The sequence below is a fragment of the Passer domesticus genome, chromosome 2 (genome assembly GCF_036417665.1).
Source record: "Passer domesticus isolate bPasDom1 chromosome 2, bPasDom1.hap1, whole genome shotgun sequence".
NCBI lineage: Eukaryota > Metazoa > Chordata > Aves > Passeriformes > Passeridae > Passer > Passer domesticus.
The window spans coordinates 118,378,726-118,398,011 of record NC_087475.1 but is presented as its reverse complement, the minus strand read 5'-3'; the positions used below and the strand labels follow the sequence as shown (position 1 = coordinate 118,398,011).

Genomic DNA, 19,286 nt, shown 5'->3' with positions numbered 1-19,286 from the left:
GGTTGGAAAAGATTTGCTCCTTTCCTTCAGAATCTGGGAGACTCTTCAAGGAAAATAGTATATTTTAAGTTATAGTTTGGACAGATGTGTCCATACTATATGAGTTTATGTTTTTTCTTGTTTTGGTTAGCTTCCCTTTTTTTTTTTTTTTCTTAAGTGATAAGACAGATTTACTCAATTTTCCATCAATAGAGGGAAACAACTGAGGGTTTCAGCTATGGTGATATAATCTTTTAAGGATGACTATGTCTGACCAAAACCAGTGGTAAAAATCCCTGTGATTTGAAGAAAGCTGGATTTTATGACTTTGCCATCAACTCTTTCCCTTATTCCTATTAGTCCTAAAAGGCAGTCCTTGCCATGAAATTATTTCATGAAGAAAGCCTATAGTTTTCAGCCCCAACATGTGAGATTTTCTCTTAAATGCACACATTTTACTGAAGGAGACACTTCATACCAGACTAATAGTGTAAAAATTTAAATTATAGGAATATTATGGGATCTGTAATCCAGAATTAGCTGAGGAAACATAACAAAAAATATGACCCAAGTTTATACTCTGCTATTTGATTTGTGGATTTAAATAATTAGTTATTGCTGCTATTTTGAGAAGACTAGGAAATGCAAATGTATCCTTTTCTTACCAGAATAAAGATAATATTTCTTCATATTTTTAAAATAGAAATAAAACATATGGAGCTTTAAAAATAAAGAACTAAAATATACTTAGCTTTCATTAATTAATTTCAGAAGATTGACTATTTTCAAATGTAATATCCATTTTACCTGTGTTACATTTTACTTGGCAGATTCAGTTGGCAAAACCAAAATTAAATGTTATCAAAATACATTAACTTATTAAGGATTTTAAAATAACCTATTAATTCAACTTTAAACAGTTTGTATTGTTAACAATCAAAGCATACCAATTCACCCCATGCTTAGAAAAACTTCACAGAAAAACACACTTTTACAGAATGAAATGCAACAGAAGAGCAGGGATGGAGGTTATAGTTTAAACGTGAAGTTCATCACTGGAAATGTGAATGATTGTGAGGAGATTTTTCAGAAAATGAAATCATCAAAGGCTGTAAGGCAGAATTAGTAATTCTTCACTAAAATATTAAATGAGCATATGTCAGTAAATCTAGAGCAGTCAGCACTGAGGGGAACTGCAGCAGACCAAAGGTGCAGATTAAAAGCTTGTGCTATTCACTACTTCAAATCACTAAAAACAAAACACAATGCAAGGTTTCATTTAAAATAGACTGAAAGAAGTATCTCCATCCACCTTATCCCATGCATGTTAGACAAGTGTGAGCCGCAGTTTCACTGAGAGAAGGACAGGCAGAGACACCCTTCATGCAGAAAGCATCAACTTGGAGTCTACAAACCTGTTCTTGTCAGGCTGGTTCCATCCAGCCTAAACCCAGCTTTATCTGCTGCTGCAACCAGTGCTTGTGCAAAAGTGCCGCTGGTAAAGATGGAGTCATCTGAGGAGCTACCTACACTAGATCTATGACTAGAAAAGTTACGGTCCTCATCAGACGCAGAACCCCATCCATTTACCATTGAACCTAAAAACAAATGTAGGGGGCTAGTGAGTGGTGCACATTTGATATTCTTTGTTCATCTAAAGCTTAAAGACCCACTTAACACGTCCTTTTTCAACAGGAAACCCAAAATTCATTTGACAGAGCTTGGTACAGAAGAGCAATATTGATCTAAACTTAAAGACACACTTATTGTGTCCTTTCACAACACAAACCCCAAGGTTTATCTGACAGAGTTTGGTACAACAGAGCACTATCAGAGCTAGGTGAGATCTCACTCGTAGCTGGCTCCATGTAGCTTTGCTCCTGTAAATAAAATAAGATATATTGTCTACAAATTCAAAGGCTCCACAGTAAATCCTTTTGAAAATTAATGCGGTTTTTTTTTCCCTGTGATTGAATTGACTATGGCTGGTTTTGTTATTTTGTTTTACTTGACTTGTTACAAATCAGGATCTAGTTTGATATTTGCCAAACCATGTCTTAATTTTGGACTGCATATATATAAGTCTCAGTAGATATGGCTAAAGTCAGACCTGGGCTTCAAGAGCTATTCTGAACAAGAATGGCCCCTTGTAATTTTGTCAATCAAAACCTTAAAATAAATGAGCAGTGTCTGAAAATAGCTGATCTAAAGTAGTTCACTATACTGGACTAAAGTAGCTTCTTTAAAAGGTTAGAAATAATTAAGATTCAAGAGCAGAGCAAATATATTGTCAGATTTAACACTGAGTCAGTCGCTAGACCAGGGTTGGCCCCATGGTACCTTCTAACTATGGATTACCACCACTGCAGCAGAGGAAAGTGAAAACAACATCATAAAAACACATTCATAAAACCAGATACCAGAAAAACCACATGAAAGAAATGTAGAAATCTTGGCATAACTAAAATATGAAGAGCAAAATAGAGAAGGAAAGATAAATCTTATTTGCTCTTCGCTTATATTTTTAAAATTTTTTTCTGAAGCACGAATCAAGCATCAATCAGCTACCCAGCAATTTCAAAAGCTATTGCTTGCTTCAATTTTTTTTTTTCAAAGTACTGTAATTCTGTTTCTTTCAGGGTTTCAGATGGAGATGGTGGCATTCTGTACTTCTAAAATGTCCCAGGGTCTTTCTGCACCATGCAGTAGAGCAGGAGGCAGAGGGAAGAGCCAGCAGCAAGCACCTTGCTCCAGGAACAGGGCAGCCCTGGGAAATGAGCCACCAAACCCAGGTGAGGTGCAGAGCCAGCAGAGTGCTTTTGGGACCTGAACTGCTGCATGGCATTGCATGGTGCTGTGTGGATACAGTGTGTTGCTCTGAGATAGTACAGCCTCCACACCCATCTCAAAATACCTGAAATGTGCAACAGCTTTTAGCAACAGCTATATGTTGGGGGAAAAAAAAGCCCAGTGAACCTGTGAGAATCTGCAGAGAACTGGTTTTCAAAGACACAAAGGCACGTGTGGAGGGATGCATCATGGCCCTGACTTTACTAAGTTAGCAGAGCTGAATTTCTGTAAATGCACATAAAATGTGTAGCAGAACAGTAGCCCTTTATAAATCCATGTCCAAGAAAGCACTGCTGTGTTTAAAATTGCTAAGTAGTAAATCAATAACGACCTGCTTATTAGTTAATTGATAGGCTAATTAACTAATGGTGGTGTCAAATATTAAAAATGTCCTGCAAAAATAGGTCATGAGTGCAATTAATGAATCCTGGAATTCAGTAGCATGCTGCACCACAACGCCCAAGAACAGTGGATTATTTTGTGATGCTGCAGTGACCAAACCTTTTAATGTCAGAGAAGTGGCAGGCTATAATAACAAAAACCCATGCACTCCTCAGATACAAGGAAAGAAACCAAAGAGGTCGGTGGAGGTCTGACAGGCAGGAAGTGTGTTAAGTGCAACAGAGAGTGACAGAGTTTGATTCTACTTGCCAAAAGCACACATAAAATTGTTATTTTCCAAACAGACTCGACCTGATGCAGACAGATGTGAGGGAGCCCAGATAACAGCAAGGGAAGGCTAAAACTGAATTTCCTCTGAGAAGACATTTTCTGAAATAACAATCAAAGTGCAATAGGCCATCATAGAGAATGGAGAGCAAAGACACTCAGCAACAGTTATTGATGATGTATGAAAAGAGATACTACAGATAAAACACTTAATGAAGATGTAAGAAAATGAAATGCTATAACTGAGGATTTCAAACAATCACTTATAGACACATTCCACAAAATATGTGAGCACAAGCTGAAGCATAAAAATGTAACTAGAGCTACACATATCAAAGGATGATACTTAGATGCTAAAATTTTAACATGTGTGCCATTAATTTCAGGGCCCAAGGGTTTTTTTGTTCTATATTCTATTGTCTATGTAGAGACATATAAAACCATATACAGAGCACTTTTTGTTTTCAGTGCCATGGTCTGTGAGACTATGGATGTTTGAAAAGAACTTTTAATTTCTATTTGCTCACATTGCTTTGTCCATTTGCTAACCACAGCTATTACACAAGATACAATGGTAAATTTGGGGGTGACAATTTCAAGGTATGTGTAGTAGCTGTTTTTCATTTGCTTTGTTAATCAATCAGAAAACCCCCCTCATTTTAGGTATGAAATATCCTGAAATTCTGCAAAAGGCCATAGTGTGTGAATACAGCTATTGTTCTACACACTCATAGACATGCCAGTTTTTCTAAAATTACCTACATTTTTATTATCAGACTGCCAGTTTTCTAGGCTAGCCCTATAAAAAAGCTCTGTTCCTCAACTCCTCCACATTCCCATGGCAAGAGAATGGGAATAGTTTGCTCTAGCTATGGATCACTCCCCCTTCCCCTCTCCTCCAGCAGCTGTTCTAGCTGTCAAGCTGGAAACATAGCTCTGTCCTTGCAGGGACAGGGGTTTTACTGAGTTGTCATGACCCCAGCTGGAGTTCTGCATGCATTTCTGGGGTCCCTGGCACAAGGCAGACAGGGACCAGTTCAAATGTGTTCAGAGAGAAGCCACAGCAATTATTAGAGTGTTGGAACCCCTCTTCTGTGAGGACAGGTTGGGACAACTGGGATTGTTCTCTGCAGCCTGGAGAAGAGAGGGCTCCAGGGAGATCTTCCTGCAGCATTTCAATACGTAAAGTGGGGTCATTACAAACTCATTTCAAAGAGGCTTTCTGAGAAGGCCTGTAGTGGCTCTGAGCAACCTGGTCTGGTAGAAAGCGTCCCTGTCCATGGTGGGAGGGATGGAACAAGATGACCTCTAAAAGACCCTCCTAGTCCAAACCATTCTCTGTTACTTCTGGTTGCTGGAAGTAACTTTTTATATAGAAAATTCTTCTAACTGCTGTAGTCAGCAAAATACCCTGAGACACATACAGCACCCACAGGTGTGTGTGACCAGGGAGCTCAAGGCAAAATCTCTACATTATTTCTACTGATTCCTGAGCTATTCAGTTTCCCTGCATAAACAATTTCTTTTCCCCAGCAAAACCTGCAGCAGCAAATCCCACTTTGCTCTGACCTGCAGAGGTGTAGACATTGCCCAGAAGGCATGGGAGTGCTGGAGCCCAGCCCGGGCACCTCAGGCCACCACACAGCTGTGTTAGCACAGCACATGTGGGGACTGCTTGTTTAAAGGCATCCACTGGCCTCTTGCTTTCCAAATCAGATGCACATTTGTTTTTCTCTGAATAAGGGCAGAATAAGAGATGCTGACGTTCCTTTCAGATCAGCTGTGCATTTTGAAATGGGATGAAGCAGGCTTTTAGTGTCTCCTTTACATGCAGCTCACTATGTGTTATCCAAGAGTACATTTGAGTTTTTACGCTTTCTGGCAACTGTAAATTTTACTCTTGCTGACAGCAGCAGTAAATGCTTTATGCAGAACAAAATCAGCTCTGTGAAAAGTTGAACTCTGTTTTCTTGCTCCATAAAATATCTCTTGGTGCTAATGCAAACAGAAAGCTCCTTTGCTCTCAGGGAAAGGTGAGGGGAACAGAGGTGCCAGCTTCCAGTAGACTGCATGCTACTGCTTTTAGTGGCATTTTGCTGGCAATAAAAATGCTATTTTTTCTTTGTAAAGTGTACTGTTGCTTCACTTAAAAATAATAATAAAAAAAAGTCTAATGCACCTGTGAAATAAAAGCTGCTCACAAGAAACCTGGCACTTCTGAGAATTCCATTAGATACTCTTCTGCATCTACCAGTCTCTGTGTGCTTACTTCATGTGTTTTCCTCTACAAGACCATCCAGCACATATTAATGTTAAGCCCATGCTCCTCTGCAGTTTTTTAATGAAACAGGGATAGGCTGCTTAGGTTTCTGAAGTGTGGGTGATGTCCTTGGGGACTGATGTTACTTCAGCTGAAATCAGTTACAGAATTCTTTTAGCCTTTGTACAGGAAAAAGATATTATCTTCTTTTGGATATGTCTGACCACTGTCATAATTACACAGCAAGATTGCCCACTGATTTTGGTGGAAGTGATGGAATAGAAGGGGCAATATTCATTGTACCATCAAAATAAAGAAGAATAATAGAAGTGTTTGAATGCAGAATCTAAATATGATCACACTTCCAAAATCTAGACTTTGTTTTTTACTGTCCTCTGCCATAAATGCCCATATATTTAAATGTATACACCTGGAATTAACCTGTAAGTTTTAAATGTTTTATTTTTTGGGCAGAAAACACTAAAAAAAGGAGGAAAATAACCATACATAGCTATTCAGCACTTCAGAGGTCCAATGATAATTAATGACCTTCATAAACATCTAATGAAAAATGAATTTACGTCACTTAGCCAAATTTATTTCTGTTTGCATTCCATCCTTCTAGATTTTTTTTTGTTTCCATATTGCTGAAAGGCACAAAAAAATCTCAAATTTATTCAAGCTGTTAGAGAAGAAATGCGCACAGAACATTAAGTAGTTGCTCAAATGTTGCTGAGCAGTAAAATACTATGATAAAGTGGCAACTTGCTGTGTCTCTATTACTTCTTCAGCACTAAAATTAATTTATGATCAGTCATCAATTCATTTACATGTCATTTTATGCTAAATCTATCGTTGCTGATGAATGCATATCCCTAGATCCATTAAGCTAGAGTAAAGTCTGTGCTTTATAATATGACCCTGCTAATTGTTGCATTACCATTTTTATGAGATACAAAAAGTAGCAGTTTCCTATTTTCTGAGCACATATTTAATCCATGAAGCACATTCTTCCTATTAAATGCAATCTGTCTAGCTGCTTATAAAACAGAATCTTTTGCAATAGGTATCCCTAAGCAAATCAATACAAATATTGAGCTGAGCCATGGTAAAATATGGCTCATGAAAATGATATTGTGCAGTTTTCAAGAATTATTCCATTTGTGCTCAGACACAGTGAATGATCAACTTTTTCCATACAGACAGTGATCAGTGAGTCTTTTAATCAAGACCAAAACATGTCAAATAAGGGATATTCTTCCTTGCTGAGCTACACAATCTGAAGAGATTTTTATGATTTAGATCTATATAATTCTATTGAAAAAAAAATATAACCCATTTGTTGAGGCATTGTTTAGAAGAATAACTCTCTGTTTATATCAGTTTGTATCAGTTAGATAGAAGAGGTCTTGCTCTAATTTCCATGCTAGTTAATGATTCAAACTCTTCCCTCAGTCAAAATGCACCAGGACTGAAGATACACAGCACTTACTACCAGCTTCACTGGTGCTTCAGGAGGAGGAGAGAAGGAGAGGGCAAAGAAAACCCCCAAACCATAACACTTTGACCTGAAGAAACCTAGGCTTGCTCTTAGTGATTTCAGTGAGAAGCAAGTTAATTTCTTCTAAAATCATCACATGCAATTAATTAAGTCTATTAAAGTAGAATAATGCAACAGACTCTTTGTGGCTATTCATGCCATAACTCTGCACAGCAATTAATTATAAAGGCAAACATTAAATATAAGAGAAAGAAAAAAACATATTTCATTGTGTCTCTGAAAGCAAAAAATAACCCTAAATAATTATGAATTAGAAGTCAAGTAAGGAAAAATTTTACCAGTGTTTTTTGGTTCTTTCTTACTATTTTTTTTAAGCAGATTCAGTGACTCAATATCCTAACAAACCATACTGGGAATGAAGCAAAACCTTGGCTTCAATTTCATACTACCTCCCACAAATTTGCAAATTTAAACCTCCCTCCTTGAATTTGCTTTGTGATATCTGGAGAATGTTAAGATACATTTCCTGTGCACTCCTCCTTTCTTTTCACTTTATTATACATGTCAACATTATGTCTCTACCACCTGCAAAGAGAAAAGCTTAATAGTGCAGATTAAATCCTTGCCTGCATCTTCAGTTAGCTGTGACTAAAACTCAAGGGCCTGGAAGACAACTTGACTTTTAAACAGTTTAAAGGAGCAGCACTGTGGTGTCAGAGGGATTCAGTAGTTTGTGCTTTGGCTCACGCGGTGCCAGTGCTTCCCCTCGGAGAATCCCACATTTGGCACTGCAGGAAATCCTTGTTCTCAGCTCAGCCATGAAGAACAAAGCCCCATTTCAGTCCAAGAGTGGGTATCTTTGAGGCATTGCTGAGGCTTGCTAACACTACAGGGTGAGGAACCTCGCCCTGCTCCCGCCACAGCAACTCTCATTGGAGGAAGTCTGGACCAAGGGATGTCAGTTTAGATTTCTCACAAACACTGAACTCCCAGGGCACTTCAGAATGAACAGAAATATTGCTTCATCTGGGTCAGCTGTTCTCATCTGCCTCTATTTTCAAATACGTTTAGAGAAGTGAAAACGTGATCTATAAATTTCTAGAAAAATGCTGGCTGAAGTCACCAAAGGCTCTGTGAACAGTAGTTTATATATTCTCAGCACAAGAAAGAACAATTTAGTTGTTCTACAGTATTTTAAAAGCAATCAAATTGAAGAATGAGAAACAGCTTGGGAACAATTGAAGCAATTTGCTATACACTCCTTAATGCCATTAAACACAGCCTAGAAGAGTTAACAGAAAGAGAGAAAGAAAAATTAAAATTATCTTTTGAAAAACAAAATTTGCCCAAGTATAATAGGCAATTTCTTTCCACTCTTAGAAAAAAAACAAAAGCAAAAACAAAAAAAAACCCAAACAAGCCCAATACAAACTCTTCTAAAATCAAGGTTTTACCCATATAGTAACTGAGAAAAACAGAAGTAGTTTTGTTATTTGGAGATTTTGCCATCTTACAGACCCTTCAGGCTAACACACTGGGTGTACTTCTGTAAGGCTATCATTCCTTAATTAAGTCAGTCTAAATGTTGGCTAAGTGCTATAGGGGCAGTCTATAATTTTACTTCCCCTCCAGCTTCCTGCAGTGCCAGCACACACCCTGCCATACAGTGAACCAGAGGCAAGGCATCATCCAGCTAGTAATTAACAGTAAAAGAAACAGCAAAAGAATAACCTTAAAATTTCAGCTGGATGAGGCCACATGAAGTTACTGGTGGTGATGAGCGGAAGCACATTTAGATCACCTTAAGTATACTCCCAGTCTACATTATGAAGTTCTGCCCAATTTCTTCCAAAGTATCAAGAAGCCTTTAACAATTGAGTAATTAGACATTTAACACTCCAAAAATTAAACAAGATTTTGAAGGTTACTCAAAAAGTAAAAATTTTTATAAGCACTAAAGTTTCAAATTGGAGCGGGAATACAACTATTCCTTATTTGCTCTAGGGAGGGTGATCCAAACTATTAGATGAAGATGCAAATGTGGAAACATTCATTTTCTGATTTACAGATACATAAGCATTGCCATATTAATATCTACCAAAAGAAAAATGTATACCAACCTGTTTTTTTTTAAAATTTATTTATGGCTGTTCTACCAATCTAAAACTCTTAGTGAATTGCAAACAGAAATGCTTCTGAGCCATTAGTGAGATATGCAAAAATATGCAGAATTATAGCCTGAAGGAGATTTCACTAGAAATTCAAGCAAAGTGAGTTAACATACGCATGCACTAAAAAGTTAACCTTCTCAGTTCAGGGATTTAAACTTCAACTCTATGGCCTTCAGTTGGATCTGGATTTCAAATTGCAGCAGCAGAGATACAATTTGTAAATCTTAATTTGATTGGCAAGCAGTCTGGCTCTAGGGTGAAGGAAAATATGGAAAGTGGGATTAAGCTACACACTATTTCATTCGACAAGGGAAAGGAAGAAAATGATAGTATTAATGCTCCATCACTGTCATATTCCTACAGTGTTTTCAGAACACCAATCTTTAAGTATGAGTGCGAAAGCCTTGGAATTTCAGAGGTCCAGACAAAGAAGGAACTCAGTGGTGTTATGGCAGGAAGTTGTTCTGAACAAATCTCCCTTGTTCAGAACAATGAGTGTTTGTCTGCTGAGATCAAAAACTGAAGCAGCACCCACTAACACCGTGACATTGGGGATATTTGGGTCTCCAGCACACCTTCACATTATGGACACAGTACACTATACAGAGGCCCTGGTTCAACCTAAAGGGAACAACACTGATGTTTACAAATAATGCATGATGTCCATATAAAATCCATGTTTTTTTTGAAAAACAATGTCTTTCACTGCCTACAATTCACCAACAGCACTTTAATTCATTCAGATTCCATGCACTGATTTATTATAGCAGGCCTTTCTAGGTCCCCTTTGATGATGATGTAGCTTTCCAAGGCATGCAAAGGACAGGAAGAAGTGACTGAAGGAGGGTCAGAATTATCAAACAGATCTTCTAAAAGAGAGCAATTACTAAATTGAGCAATAAAAAGTATGTTCAAAATACACATTTTCCTACATAAATGTTGTATTTACTCTAGAAGTAAATGTTGTGCAGATCTAGCTACACTTACTCTGACACAGAACGCATTTGTCCAGCAGAATATCTAAAAGTGTTTTAAGATTACCTTTTTATGCTGCTCCTGATTTATGAAATATATATTGCTAATCTGAGGTCTTCCCCCTCCTTTTTATGTAACTGCCTTGCTTCTCTAGTAGAATGAACCTTTCATGAAAGCTAGGATATAACTGAATTTTCTTTCAAGTCTTTAAAGCTTTTTAAAATTCATGAATTTCCTTATCATTTTTTAGCAAAGCAAAGTATTCCTAAATCCTTCTTTAACTTTAGTGTTTAGTATATTAACATTTTAAATGTTGCAGAAATCAAGTGGAATAAATTCTCACTTAGAAAGTGTCCAAATGGTGATGCATTTTACTGGTAGTAGCAAGTTGGTGTCACTGTGTTTGGTTACCTGTTACAGAGCTGTCTAGATTGTCCATACTGGAGCCTGGAGTATGCTCTAGACCTCTTAGTGGCCTACTGATTTCTACAGTTTCTTCTTCAATATCATCCTCATCATCATCGTCATCTGGAACATCTGTTTCCAAATCTGAAATAAGGTTTCCAGATACGTATCCTAGGGGAGGAACTGGAGCCTGAGGAGGTTGTGTATTGCTTTGGATGTGCCTACACAAACAAACAGGAAAAGTTATCAGAATGGACGAGACTTTGCAGCCCATGGTCAACAAAACACAAGCCTGTCAACAAGACCTGAAGTATATTTTAAAAATGTGCTTGGTTAGGCCAAACTCAAGAAAATTCAGTTCAGTTATTCACTTCAGCTCCTAATACAAGAGTGCTTGCACACTTTCCACTCTAAAATAAAAAGAATCAAGATAAAATCCTCTAGGATGAGGAAGGTCAGGAGTGTCTTCTCATAGTTGAAGAGCGATAGACACAGAGGCTATATAAATCAGGTAGGAAACCCATGGAAAAGCACAATTCTGAATCCCAGCCCAGCATATAAGTGTCTCACCCAATATTCCCCCTTGCAAATCACACATTGAACCAAAGTTAAATCTCACTCCTTCCGCTTGAACAGGTGCTTTGCCTGGAGCAAAAGCCACCCTAAAGAGAAGGAAATGGCCAGTAGGACAGAAGAAATTTTCAAGTCCAATGAACGCATCATCAGTGAGGCCTTTTCATTTTGCTTTATTCTAAGAAGTTTAATTGATTTAATTGCAGCAGTATTAGGGCATGCATGTGTGAAATTACTGCATGCAGCAATTACATAAAGAAAAAAAAAAAAGAAGACAAAAAAAGCACCCGCAGGATAGCTGGATAGCTAAATGGCCAATGGCAAGCATGGGATTCAGAGTTTGATGTGCCTGCTCTCTGAGAGAAAAGAACACCAAAGAGCAGCATTCCCCACAGCACAACAGGTACACAGCAATCTGTGCTAGGGGACCCAGGCATGACTGGCCTTGGCACAAGAGCATGTAACCATGCTTGAAATTGCTAACTTAGGCACTTAGGTGGGAATCCTTGGGTGGCTCTACGTGAGGTGCCATGACCTGATTTGAATCGGCAGCACTCTGGATGGGATCCAGGATTCTGCTGGCCTCTCGCTTGGACATCAGTAAAACTGAAGAAATTACAATTGTCACCTGTTTGGCTCCCAGCTATAATATATTTTCAGTGGAAACCTTGTGCTGAATTATTGCCTGCATGAATTAATTCTCTTTATTCAATGAGCCTTTCTTTTTTATTTTCAACATGTAAGTCTATCAGATATGAGAATGTCATGGTAAATGTTAGGTACCACTGGTAACTCTCTCAGCTCAGTGTAGGTTTTAACTTATTGCTTATTCTGAATCTAATTTCCAGAACAAGTGCTTCCTTTCTGACATACAGCCCCTTCTGATTAACAGTTATTGAACACTTTTCTGTCTGGACACCAGGTTTTTAGTGTTCTACACAGTGTTCAAAACACTGGGGCACTAAAGGGCACTACCATCTAACTAACCCTCAATAAACAGTGTGATTAGCTCCTAATCAAGCAAAATGCTTAAGTATATGTTCAATGTTAAGCTTGTGATAGAACAATTGAAGTCAATTTCTCATGTACTCATAGTTAAGCATATACTTAAGTGATTTGCTGGATCAAGGCCATAATGATTATATACTTTTCCAGTAATATCTAATGGGCTCTTTCTTAAATTCCTAGTTGGCTGATGTCTGTATTTCTCAGTTGTTACTCCCACAGTACCCTGAGACCCTGACAGGTCTTATTTTGCTGTTTAATTTTCCCCTGTCTCTACAATGGACAGGTTAACTTTGTGAAAAGAAGACTGAGAAAATATTCCTTCCCAGTCAAAACAATGGAGGACTTTCTACTAACTTTGACTAGCATGGTACATATCCAGCCAAACAACAAAAATATATTAAAAATTCCATGTAATAAAAATTACTTGTATGTAAAAATCACCCTCAGGATTTAGCCCAATACCTAAAAAGTGTGAAGAAAAGGCTATGTGCTTGCTGGGGTTTTTCTCGGAGTTTCAGGCTCAATTACTGTGACTTTACACAAGAGAGACATTAAAATCTGTGTAATCCTAAGCACATTATGAAACTTCCCAATCAATTTTAATTTCCCCAAAAAGGGAGCAAGACCTTTCCTGCCAGCTGCACGAGGCTTTGGTGCAGCGTCCTGCTCCATTATCCGCGCCTGCACTGGTTGGAGGTTTGGAGGGCATAGGAAAGGTAACAGCTGCACAATGCACAGCCACTGCCTGTGCTGGCAGGGTGTGCATCTGCGTGCCGGCTCAGAAGCCAGGACGTTCCAGAGGCCAGGTCTAGCTGCTGCCTGGGATTTGGGTCAGTCCCACAGGCAGGCTGGGGTCGGTGCTGGCAGAGCGATGCTGCAGCGGGACAGAGGTACCCTGTTGATCGAGTGCAGATTGCAGACAAGCCCCGAGGCTTCCAGAGTGCCCAGGGAAAACAGCTGGCTTTGGTTTGGCACAGCCTGCCTACCTGCCTGATGTATTTATGGGAGCTCAAGCTGAATAACTTTGAGGTTTTATTTAGCAGGGAAGAAAGGCTGCTCCTCTGCTGGCAGCGTGCCATTCGGTAACTGGCTCTGCTCTGCTCCGCTGAGAGTCGCGGGCTTTGTCTGGGTAGGAGAGTTGTAAAAGGACAACTGCTGCTCAGGGAACATCCAGGAACCAGCTGACCTTCACCATGTCCCCAGCCTGGTGCAGTTGACAAGTTCTTTCTCAGTCCCTGAAGAGATTGCTTCTGTTTGTTTTGCAGGGGAAATGTTACTGTGGTATTTGCTTGCTCTTCCTTTAAAGAGGCATAAAGCTCTCTGAAACACTAGACCCATCCTACAAATACTAACAACTTGCCTTCTGCTGTTTCTGGGTTTTTCCTGCGAATCAGAAATTCTCATGGTAGTTCAAAGTACAGAGATGCATGCAATTCATGCTCATGTGACACAGTGTAAAAGCTGCCACATTGCTATTTCAAGAAACTAGCATTATTTTTAATCAGAAATTTAGAATCTTATTATTTTTGAAAATTCTAAAAAAATCCTCTCTTCTTCTAGCCTGAAAAGAAAGTACTCTCAATTATATAAAAGATGTCAGGAGGTGGCCTGACACCTTAGCCAAACACACGTAAAATTTTGCAGGAATATTGTTTTTACATGTTTTCAGACAAAATTTAGTATATTACCAAGTATTACGATTTTAAAAGCACATATGGATATGTAAGGCCTTCAAGCTGTGGGCAGAGTTTTGCTATTTCTTCTTCCAGTTTACTTCTTTGGAAACATAATTGAAACACTGTTAACAGTCATTATTTATGTCAAAAAGGAATGTATTATTGTTGTTGTTATTATTAATATTAATATTATTATTTAATTTCCCTGATCACAGGTGACCTCTTCAAACATTTACCATGTCTGCTTTGCTATATCAAACTGGTAAGCCCTTGTTAACTCATCAAGGTGAGCCTGAAGCATTGGCTGCATCTCCTCTCGTGGGGAAGGCGTGAGAGTTGCAGTCGACTGCTGCCCAAAGGAGATGGCAGGAGATGAAGCTACTCCCCGGACAGGAGGTGTGGGGACACGATCATCATCTTCTTCAAGCTCATCTTCCATGCCCTGATGCAGGTAGGTCTGAACTGGCAAAGGTGGACACCAACCATCACTGTCATATCTACAATAAAAACCAAACAAACTTAGTGCATATCAAAACTCATCTCTGCTGTGCAGGAGAGGATGTAGAGGGTAAACAGGATTCCTGCTACAGTTGGAAACCTTGCTCACAGTGTGAGTCCTAAAATTTAATAAAAATAGGGTCTTAAGTGCCTACATTGTCCTTACTGAGTCAGTTTAATTTTTCCCACAACAGCTAAGCAACTTGAACAAGATATGCAACAGAAAAACTACTGACCCATTATCACATTCATTAATGGTGATTAGATAATGTTGCACCACAATCAACAACAAAAATGAACAAAAATGAACTCACTTTCAGGATCATTAACATAGGAGAACGAATATTGACCTGGACATGAAATTAGCAGCATTCTTAAAACGTAGAGCAAGCTTTATGTACTAGCACTTATGCACTTATTTCACAGAATCCCAGAAAAAGGTGAGTTGAAAACGACCCACGAAGATCACCAAGCCCAACTCTTGGCCCTGCATAGCACCATCCCCAAGAGCATTAACCATTTACTTCCATCCTCCCCTTTATCTGTCTATAAATTTACCATTTGTTCTGGTTTGGAGCTTAAATAAAAAGCTACACTTTCCTCATAAATTCTGGCCTTCCCACCCTGCACACGGGTATCTCCTATGATGTGCCATACATCCATGTCACAGCAGCACTGACCCCAAGCATATGCTGTGTCACAGCACCAGCTGATAAGGTACATTAGCACACATGTTGACAGCTCTGCCAGCACCCCCACCTCCTAACCAATCTGCACTGAGACTTACCTAGACAGTGCTACATTTCTGAACACTTTCAACACACCTGCCCAAAGCAAATGGAAAAAATAACCACTAGGAGTATTCTTGAATAACAAATTCTTCTTCCTTCAGGCATAAAGGGTGTCCTGGTAGGAGTTTGTGGTTTTTGCTGCCTTATACCAAAGGTGTAAGGGGTGGTGCTATATCTGATCAGGGCTAGAAACAAAAGCTTTATATTTTATTACCACTTCTTACACAAGTTTTGCCAGCAAGTAAATTCTTTTCAGTCTCTGCACTTATCAGAGGATCTTTCAATTCAGTGTTGTACTAGAGTATCATCCTGGGATATTGTCCCTTAGAGACTCTGGCATCATTCCAGGTGGAGAGGCCTTAGTAACTGTGGTCATTCCCTGTGCATCACCTCCCCTGAGTAATTCCCTAATGTGAACACAACTTCAGTTGTACACAGCTTTGCTGACAATCACACCACTCAAATCTCAACTGTCTACTTTTTCCATCTTCAAAACATCCAGTCAGGCATTAGTCCCTTGAGCATCAGCACATATTTCTTCTTAACTCCTGGTGTATTCCAAAATAACTCAGGATACACAGTTGTGCTTTTTTTTTTTCCCCTCAAAAAACAACCAGACAACCACAAGCTCTCACAGCTCCTTCACTGTCAAACCATCACACACTCTAAATGCCATTTCCCAAGCATCATCTAAGTCACTTTATCTTCCTTCCACCTCCAAGGACTGCTGACAAGGTCCTTTTTTCTGCAATGCAGGCAGGCAGTGCATTGCACGATACAGTTAATTTCTCAAACTGGCTTAAAAATACTTCTTTAAAGCTTCTGATTTGGAAAGAAGGATTTACCAATTTCCCAAAGAAAAATGAAGTACTGTCAATTTTCTCAAGTGTGAAGCCAGGTTATAAAAAGGCTGGGAACACTGAGATGGAGAAGTTGCAAAACCTGTATTATGAACAGAACATTTACTTTCAGCAAAATTAAAAGATTTCTTAAATTAACTAAACTACTTTTTCCTTATTCAGAAGTCTGTAGTTGGCATTTAAACACACAGATTCAGGACAGCTGAAACAACCTGACTTAATCATCCAAAAGTCCATGGAAGATATATCTGGTAATTCACACTTGCAAAAATTTAAATCTCTATATATGTAGATATAACCATAAACAGATATACAAACCCATATGAGCACAGAAGTGAAAATAAGGGCTGCTTCTTAACATCTGGCCTCTAGGAGAGGCTGAGTGATTGATCATTACCATTTTCATAACACAGAGATTGAAGAAAATGTTACATGATACATATTCATCCTTAGCAAACAAATAAGACATGACCAGCTGTAATTTGTCTTTCCAAACAAAATTTACTCAGGACATTTGCAGCCAAGGCTGAAGGGACCATCCTAAATCATACTGTGAAAAGTGTGCAGTGAAACAGTTCTCTTGCTGCCTTTTGCTCTCTCAACCTCATGCTTTGCTATAATGCCCTCTTCTTTAAAAGGGACAGGGAAAAGTCACTCCCTGGTGACTTTGCAATGATGAATAAACGAGCTTTGGATGTGCTCGCCTTCTGACCCTACTTGCTTCAAATCCCCAAATGTTCAGCTTGGTGGCAAAAAGGTTTTTTAGTAAAGAAGTTTCTCAGTGAAAAGATTCTGCAAAAGTACTGTACCTTTACCCAAATTTTTTTTGAAATGGAAAGCAGCCTAAACCTGAAGTTCAGGACATTGAGATTCAAGATTTCAGGTACAAGAAACTTTGTCTTCTAAATGTAAGGTGTCTGAAAAGCCACAAGCACTAACCTTCATTTTAGAGAAAAACAAAATAAACAAAAACCCCCAAAATCAACAAAGAAGAAATGAGAAAAGAAAACGTAAACCTAACAGACTACATAGTATCTACATGTCACATAAGTGATACAGCTATAGAAACACCTGGTATCACCATAATGATTATTGGCCACATCCATGTTCTTTTTCATTTTTTTGAGTAAATCCAATGTAGTGAAAATGCCACTTTTTTTTAAGCACACTTATTGAAATCTAAGTGCCTTAACTTCATTAGCAAACTCTGATTGTAATTTCATTATAATTAAGACCCTAATAAGTTCTGGTTAACAAACATGAGCCTCTATTTTTCTAGTAAGTTTTATTGTATTGTCAGCACTTCTACAGTAATCTTTTACTATTAAAAAGCTCAATTCATTATGTCAATAGATTTGTTCCTTCAAAATATAAAATAAAGGTGATAAATACAGGGTACATTCTGTAAAAACTGTGTTTTATTATACAAGTTGTTGCAACTAATGAAGCTTCTCTCCCTGGAATTCACCAGAAAGGACTTTTTGAAGTAAAAGGTACTACCTTCCTTAACTTTTCCTAAAGACAGACAATAAGTATCAAATATATTGACATTCAGCAGCTAATAATCCATTCTGAGGTGTAATCAATAGCAAGAAATATAAATAACCAAATAACAATATGCTGACTGCCTTTACTAGGTTGACTCAAGATCATGCATATTATTGATGAAAAAAGCAAAGTAAAAGATAATGAATAAGAAACAAGCATATCTTTACTGTCAAGTTAATATAAAATCAAGCAAAATCATCTTCTCTGAAAAGGGAAAGGGAGCATGTCAGTTTGGGAGCTACTATAGGAAAAAAGAAAATTAGCACAAATAGGCTCTTTGCTGAGGTTAAACAGGAATCCAAGAGATCCCCAAAGCTACCACATGATATAACAGGGCTAGCTGGAGTAAGATATTCACTTTTTCTTTGGCAGTTAATGGAAAAATGGAAGCATGTGCCAACCCTAGTGCCTCAGGGAAGAAGATGGTACAGAAAACTGAGTGTATTTTTTCTGTGATAGGTTAAGTTAGGTGGGTTTTTTTTTTTTATATCACTTGCTGTTTTGGATTATCTTTTGCAATTGAGCAGTCCAGTAGTAATAAGGCAATTAGCGCTAATCTCTAGTAAGTGAAACTAGGTGTCAAAATTATTGAGGGGTTTTTTTTGTGATAATCATTCCAGTGAAACTCACATTTTAATTTAATTGTTATAGGAAGACACAGAGAAAAACAAGTTTCTGTTTAGATGCCACCCTCCTTGTTTTATTGCTCTAAAATTAAAACACTTTGAATTTGTCACAGATAGAGTACATCAAAACAAACCAAGAAGAACAAAAGAATTGTTAAAATGTGGCTTTTTTTTAAAACCCAGTATGTCCAAGTCAACATAAGGAATTCAGTCTGTGATTTTTTTCCCTTCTAGGTTGTTGAAAACCACAGAAACAAGATCAAACCCTAAATTCAGAGGGACTATTAGCATTGGAAGCATCTTCAGAAAATATAGGCAGTGCAGATTCATAAAAGGTGGTTGCAAATTACTGTAGCTCCAGACTGAGACTCTAAGTCCAACCTTACAATTGTTTCTGTGTTTGGTAAAATGCATGTTACAAGGTCTTGCTACCACCACTGCTAATGAGACATAACAAAAACCAGAGAAGAGCAATTCCAAGCATAATCAGAGGAAAAACTAAGTCTGAATGGTTGTGAACCTGGAGGCTGGTGATTACCTTCTCCTTAAATAACCAACGTTGTCTTGGTGACCAACATCATTCCTTCCAGCTAAATTACAGATGCTTTATGCAACTGAGGAGTCAAGCCCTGTGTCACAAGGGATTTCTCTATAAGGTATTTCCATTTACCTTTAATGCTATTTCATTGTTCTGAAGAAAATCCAAGTGGTTTGCCTTCTATTGCATAATTGTTTTAGTGAAATGGTTGCACATGTGTTTTAAGGATATAAACTGATAAAGACAAAATTATTATACGGTGAAACAATTTAAAATTTATTTTAGCCTCTTAGAATACAGAAGACAATGATTAAATGAACTTTTTGTTTTGAGATTTAAACAACACTCACAATCAGTA

The 19,286-nt window shown here is 38.1% G+C and overlaps 1 protein-coding gene across 4 annotated transcripts in view; it reads right to left on the bottom strand.

Annotated features, from left to right (window-relative positions):
* The window catches only part of ROBO2 (roundabout guidance receptor 2), a 1,014,282-nt gene that overhangs the window by 22,149 nt on the left and 972,847 nt on the right, over positions 1-19,286 (bottom strand). For all 4 annotated transcript variants that reach the window (XM_064410930.1, XM_064410932.1, XM_064410928.1 and 1 more), the window contains 3 exons: positions 14,304-14,564; positions 10,817-11,031; positions 1,395-1,577 (listed from right to left, as the gene is read on the bottom strand). In XM_064410930.1, coding sequence (XP_064267000.1) covers positions 1,395-1,577; positions 10,817-11,031; positions 14,304-14,564 — 659 coding nt within the window. The remainder of the gene's footprint in view (positions 1-1,394; positions 1,578-10,816; positions 11,032-14,303; positions 14,565-19,286) is intronic.